The sequence below is a fragment of the Lolium perenne genome, chromosome 4 (assembly GCF_019359855.2).
Source record: "Lolium perenne isolate Kyuss_39 chromosome 4, Kyuss_2.0, whole genome shotgun sequence".
Classification (NCBI taxonomy): Eukaryota; Viridiplantae; Streptophyta; class Magnoliopsida; order Poales; family Poaceae; genus Lolium; species Lolium perenne.
Window position 1 is genome coordinate 161,466,339 of NC_067247.2, and position 6,535 is coordinate 161,472,873.

General features: G+C 50.1%; 1 protein-coding gene and 1 non-coding gene across 2 annotated transcripts; one reads left to right on the forward strand and one right to left on the reverse strand.

Annotated features, from left to right (window-relative positions):
- Positions 1 to 1,709: 1,709 nt before the first annotated feature.
- On the reverse strand, positions 1,710 to 3,899 carry LOC127294349 (F-box/LRR-repeat protein 13). Its single transcript, XM_051324148.1, has 3 exons — positions 2,766 to 3,899; positions 2,538 to 2,681; positions 1,710 to 2,415 (listed from the first exon to the last, which is right to left on the reverse strand). The coding sequence occupies exons 1-3, from the start codon at positions 3,759 to 3,761 to the stop codon at positions 2,023 to 2,025; spliced, it is 1,533 nt and encodes a 510-aa protein (XP_051180108.1). The 5' UTR covers positions 3,762 to 3,899; the 3' UTR covers positions 1,710 to 2,022.
- A 2,018-nt stretch (positions 3,900 to 5,917) lies between these two features.
- Positions 5,918 to 5,999, forward strand: TRNAS-UGA (transfer RNA serine (anticodon UGA)). The gene has a single exon. It is a non-coding gene; the product is annotated as a tRNA-Ser (tRNA).
- The last annotated feature ends 536 nt before the right edge of the window (positions 6,000 to 6,535 follow it).

Below are 6,535 nucleotides of genomic sequence, written 5' to 3' on the forward strand. Positions count from 1 at the left end.
CCCTCATATAGTTGCTAGTGCTAATCAATTAAAATTGACTACTCTAGATGGGAACATGGTGAAGTGAAATGATTCTGAAAGAAAGTAAAGTGGAGGTGAAATTGAACAAGAGAAGATGGTGATTTTTGATAAAATTGATGATTGGGTTTGAATGCGATACCCTTCCAATTATACAAGTACCCCCACAATACCTGATTATGGGTAGGGCTTAACTAGAAACTTGTGTATTTTAGTATGGGTTCTCTCTAAACAAACATCATAGGGGTTACGCCGAGGCTGCCTCCGTTAAGTGTGGAATGATGTTAAAATGAGGTGAATGTACGGCCCAAGCCCTGTGCAGTTCCCGGGTTAGCTGCGGTTTCCACCGGGAGGCCAAGCTCATGGGGAGAGGTGCTCATACTAGCATATATAAGTGGAAGGTTTCAATTGATGATCCGCGTACTGTGTTACGATGATTCGGGGTTATCCTCGACGGATGTAATCAAAAGTTGTGGCACAAGAGTACAACCTCTGCAGAGTGTTAAACATATTCGAATAGCCGTGTCCACGGTTACGGACGATTGGAAAGGCCATACTATCTCCGTTATCATTAATATGTTTTGATCTTAAAAAGGAATGGTGAATTGAAAGGTGATATTGTGGTGAATCAATATGAGTTGTGGGAATGACACTAATGTTCCCACTTGAGTTAGTCTAGCACATGATAAGGCTTTACTAAATGTTTATCAAACTAAAACTTGGCTTTATGCAAATAAACCTAGAGCTTAGCACCCCTTGTTACACTTAATGAGTAATTATTATAGAGTTAGTTTGCGAGTACTTTAAAAGTACTCATGGCTTTGCCCTGGCTATTCAAATGCCAGACTATGAAGGAGAGCACCAGTATCAGGATGACGGACAACAGGATGTCTACGATAACTAGGATCGTCTTCTAACGTCAAGCGTTGCCTGTGGAATAGATAGTCCACTACTACTTCGCTTCCGCTACTATTTGTGATGTTGAACAATATATTCGTGTAATATTGGATCATGTGATCTATGGTTGTAAGACAATATGTGTTGTAATAAATGATGACTCTATGCTACTTACTATTATGTCTCGCAAAAACATTATTCCTGGGATTGCGATGTACGGCATAATAGGCATCTGGACTTAAAAATCCGGGTGTTGACACAATCCCAACAATCTTGTTTTTTCCTTTAGTCTTACAAACAACAAAAAGTAGAACTGCATGTACTGGTGCTTCCAAGTTTCAACTATCAAATTCAGTTCATGTTGCACTAATTAGGTTGGTTTTTTCTGTTAATTCATAGAGATTTTTTATCGGAATTTAGGACGTTTGGACGTGCACACTAAAACTAGTCATGGGAAAGGTAGAAAAGGGCCCCAACGCACTATGCAGTACCCAAATATAGGATTAACCAATATATGATCGGTTTGATCTAATGGCTGGTATGTTTGACCTTTTTTTTTACCAGAAATCAGGCTGGGCAGTAGGAAGTCCTATGTTTGCAAGCAGCTTGTAGTTTCCACTGTTTAATTCTGATTCTGCAATTTTGAAACTAATGTACATTAGCCCGTTGGAATATAAATGGTTTAAGGACCAACCATGAGTACTTCCAATTATATAGTCAAGAATTATTGCTAAACAGACTACAAGATAGAAACACTACTGGATGAAGAAAATCTGCAAGCACCAACAGACAAGTCACGCAGCAAAGCGATTTAAATAAGATTATTCATAATAAACATGTTTGTAAATGCTGTTACAAAATGTCATAGTATACGCAGACAAGATGCAACTTGCAAGCCCTAGAATGCTAAGTACTTATGTTCCCTGGAAATACTACTCGTCACTGTGGAGAGAACACCCGAGGATAAATGGCAGTGGGCTGCATTTTAGCCTAACTGGTCAAGGATGCTACACGCCTACTCTTAGCAATGTAGCTGAAGTTATCATGGCCTTACCACATGGTAAAATAACCAAACATCATCTCTCATGTAGATGCTGCAACAGAGCACTAAGCATGGACGACGAAGGAAAAAGGGTCCCTTATAGAAAAATCAGATCCTCTCTTGAAGTTGAGTATTTCACGCTCTTCATCTATAGGAAAGTTACTCTCAAAGAGCACCAGTGAACAGCAGCTGTTGGCCCACGTTGTGTCGAACAGAGACTTGACCCTCGAATTCGCCTCAGCCATCGAACTGAAGTACCCTTTGCCATACACAATGGCCAGCTCTTGTAGCATCTGTGCTCTCTCAAGGAAGAATTTCAGGAAGCACAGCTCACTCTGATCCCCTCGAAAGTTCTTGAAGACCATTAAATTAATGTGTGAACGGATGCATTCAGTGGCACCGAACTCCTCCCAGAACTTGAGGTTGAGCTCGCCTGTGTTCTCAGCGTTTTTCTTGGACTGTAAATGAATCAAATTGATGCAAATTTCAGCTTTAGTTCAATCACGTGGAAGCAGCAATAGTTAAATAACTGGGTGCAGATGCAAAATCATTGAAGGATAGAATGAAGGGGGCGGGGGACCTTAATATGCAGCCTCTCAACATTTGGAAAGCATCTGAGAATGCAAGGGAGCATCTTTGCTTCGTTTTGTATACCCAAACACAATTTTAAGCCAAGGATCTTGACGGATGGTACCCTGGTCCTCGGATCTGCCCTTGTCCCAGCCTGCAATAAACCAAGATTTACCATACAGATTCTCACATTGGCATGGACCATTTGATGAAACTTGAGAGAGAGTGAGTGTTAAACCTTGATGATGGTGTTGCCGACCTGCAGCGTGTGCACTCCCGGGTCCAAGTAGCCAAGTATGGTTAGCGCTGGGGCACCGCCAATGTTGATCCTCTTGCGCGGAGATCTCCGGGTCGTCGACGCTGCTGACCAGATGATGAGACGCTCAAGGTGTGGGGCATCCTCCACGGAGATCTCCAGATCACTGACCATGCTCGTCTGCACGCACCGGAGGCTGCTGCGGGCAACGAGCGTGAGGCGATCCATGGCAAAGTTCCCTTGGAGGCACAGTATCTCCAGCACGGGGCTCCCGGCGAGGATGAAGTCCATGTGCCGGCAGTCCATGACGACGCTGCAGAGGCCGAGCTCTCGGAGGTTGGGGAAGGAGGCGGCGCCGGGGAAGGAGGCGGTGTCGGGGAACTTCCAGAGGCCGAGGTAGAGGCGGGTGAGCGTGGCCATGCGGAACAGGGCGGCGGGGAGCTGGAGGTCGAGGTCGAAGGAGCGCGGGCGGCTGGCGAGGACGAGCTCCTGGACGGCGTTGGCGGCGAGGAGCTGGAGCCAGCGCGCGAGCAGGCCCGGCGGGGACTCCTCCGTGTAGCTGGTGACGAGGTGGACGCGGCGGAAGGGGCCCGGGTGCGCGGCGAGGATGCGGGAGACGACGGAGGCGACGCGCCGCGCGTCGGGCGGCGGCACCTGTGGCTGGACCAGGAGGGGCGCGGGGAGGAGGTGGAGGTCGGCGAGGACGAGCGGGGCGGAGCGCCAGACTGGGCGCCAGCGGCGGGAGAGCGCGGCGGTGCGCGCGGCGTCCGTGACGGGGAGGCGAGAGACGACTTCGCGGAGGAGGTCGTCGGGGAGGGCGGAGAGGCGGTCGAGGTGGTGGTGGGGGAGCGCGAGGAAGGCGGAGAGGGCGGGGGAGTGGCGGGAGGCGGGCGGGCCCGGGAGGACGTCGTGGATGTAGCAGAGGATGCGGCCTAGGAGCGCCTCCGTGTTGCGCTGGTCCTCCGTCCGGCGGTCCATCGCTGGGTTCCCACGGCCGCCGGCGACGACGACGAGAGATTTGGGGATTGGGGTTTTGGACGGGAAGAGAGAGGAGAGCTGTGGTGTTTTCTTTTTTTTTTCTTTTTTTTGATTGAGCAAAAGGAGAGCGTGGTGTGGTGTGGGAGCGGTGGCAGCGAAGCAAAGCTCTGCCCGTTTAAACTTTGTTCATAACAATGACTGCATTAGAGCATCTCCACCCGCGTCTCCCAAAGCGTCTTCAAAGCAATTTGGGACGCGCCGGACAAAAAACCGTTTCAGCCGCGTCTAAAGCCCATTTTTTTCCGACGCGGCCCGATACGGTGTCCGGCGGCCCGAGCCCGTCCCCGTCCCACAGGGGACGCTCCGGAGACGCCGGACACAACGAAAAGCGAGGCGGGGAGTGGCGGGGCCGACCCGTCAGCGGCACAATAAATTTTAACCTAACCGTCGCCTACCTCGCGACGGAAGTTATTAGCTTTGCAGCGACGGTGCAGTTCCCGCAGCGACAGTGCAGTTCCCGTAGAGGCGCGTCCCGTCGCGCCTAGCTCTGCGTGCCGACGTTAATGAGCGCCACCGCTCCTCCGCCTCCCTCCGACCTATAAAAGAGCCGCCTCTCATCGTCCCTCTCACACAAAAACCCTAGCGCCTCTCTCCCAAACCATACCACCACCATCTCAACAAGACTCGACGCTATGTCTGGTAGAGGCGGAGGCCGACCTCGCGGTCGTGGCCGTGGCCGTGGTCGTGGCTGCGGCAGAGCTGAACGCTCGTCGTCGCCTCCCGCGCCGTCGTCTTCATCGTCGGAGATGGACGTGGAGCCGGACGTGCTGTTCGAGTTCGTCCTCGTCCTCAAGGGCGACCCGCGCAGCATCCAGAGGCTGCCGGACTCCTTCACCGAGTACGTCGCCGGCGACGACCGCCCGCGCACGATGCATTTGCGGGAGGCTTCGTGCGGCTACTACCGGTGGATCGTCGACGCGATCTAAGACGTGCGCGGCAAGATGTACCTCAACATCAGCTGGGAGAAGTTCGCGCGCCACCACAGCCTCGAAGCCGGCTTCATCCTCCTGTTCTCCTACTTCGGTGACAGGGACATGAGTGTCAAGGTCTTCGACGAGACGCGCTGCCGCCGGGACTACCACGGCGACAGCACCGACGAGGAGGACGACTGAGTGTTGTTTCTTCGAATACGTGCACGGAGGTTTCTGGATGTTCGTCTCATCGGTAGAACCAACAAGGGCACCATCCTCCCGCTGGATTTTCCAATTTAGGTGACTAGGTGTGCCCTCGAGTGTTCTTTCTTAGCAGCGAACACATGAAACCTTCGATGCACGGCCTAGTTAGTTAGGTTTAGTTTTTTTGCAATATTTTATATTTGTGTTCACCATGGTTCAAACTATGTATTAGTTTGTGGAAAACCATGTTTCAAACTATGTCTTCGTGTAAATCATGTTCCCAATTATGTATTAGTTTGTGGAAATTAAAATTAAAATGCCAAAAAATATTTTAAATGTCTGGGGGACGCGGCTGGGGAGCGACGTCCCCCAAAAGCGGCACGAACAAAACACGTTCCTCAAACGCTCAATCCAGCGCTGTTTGGGGACGCTTTGGGGATGCGGCTGGAGATGCTCTTAGGCACACCAATAAATTTTGAGAGAAATGCAATATGCAGAGCAATGTGGAAAAAAAAAGATGACTCAACCAGGGCCAAGATTAAACTTTAACAACTAGTAGTAGTACTTCAATTTTTCCATGTTTTACCTTTTTAAATGGTTTCATGGTAATGTTAGTGAAATGCCATAAGAGTAGGAAAATGAGAAGGTGCTCGGGAAGTAATATCGTACAATGCATTTGCACATTTCAAAAAAATGTAGTGCTCCGTATGATATTCACATGGAGTAATATTGTACTCCCTCAGTCTTGTGGAATAAATGTGCACACTGATTTTAGTCCAATGACAGTTAAATTTGTACGCATGTACGTAATCATACCAAATCAGCTACGGTACAACTAATAGGAAAATCGTCGTGTCTACCCACTATAGGGTGGGCTACGCACTGATTTCACATTGATACCGTCGCATACATTAATCGTCGTGTCTACCCACTATATTGCCTTGTATTAATTAAACCTAATAAACGAAACTTGGCACAACAGTCGATATGTCCGAGTGGTTAAGGAGACAGACTTGAAATCTGTTGGGCTACGCCCGCGCAGGTTCGATCCCTGCTGTCGACGTTTTTTTTTGCGTTCTCCTCTCGCCGCCCCTAGTTTCTTTCTCCTGGCGAGTTCGACACGTTGGCTCTGAACGTATGCTGCTGCTTTTTCCCATACACTCGCATTTCACGTTGCCTCTGAAAGTTTGCTGCTGGATGTTTCCGTGCGCTCGCATGTTTTATCATTTTTAGGATGAATTTCACTTTTTACCTTCTAGCTACGTGTTTGTGACACTAATTACCCCGCCGAGTTTCTTCATCGACCTTGCCGGGGTCGGCTCCCCCGGTGTCTGCAGCTGCTCCGTCTGCCGGTCCATACATGGGACCCCCCGGTTTCCAAGGTTGGCCGGCCGGGGTGCCCATGCTGCAGACTGCGCCTCCTCCTCGGCCGGCTGCACCTGCGCCGCGGCCGCCTTATGGGTATCGACTGCCTGTACCCCAGATGCAATTCATGCCACAACCGTCGTATCCGCAGTACCAAGGTCAATTTCAATATCCGATTACTGGTCAGCAGAGTATGGTGCAGCCACATGTGCAGCCACCTATATATCAGCAGCC

What these genes read in the sequence shown, in the direction of transcription:
- LOC127294349 (XM_051324148.1), bottom strand. Translation starts at nt 3,761, where the DNA reads ATGGACCGCCGGACGGAGGACCAGCGCAACACGGAGGCGCTCCTAGGC. An exon ending in TCGGCAACACCATCATCAAG is followed by an intron (nt 2,682 to 2,765) that starts GTTTAACACTCA and finishes GGTTTATTGCAG; the next exon opens with GCTGGGACAAGGGCAGATCC. An exon ending in TTGAGAGGCTGCATATTAAG is followed by an intron (nt 2,416 to 2,537) that starts GTCCCCCGCCCC and finishes ATTCATTTACAG; the next exon opens with TCCAAGAAAAACGCTGAGAA.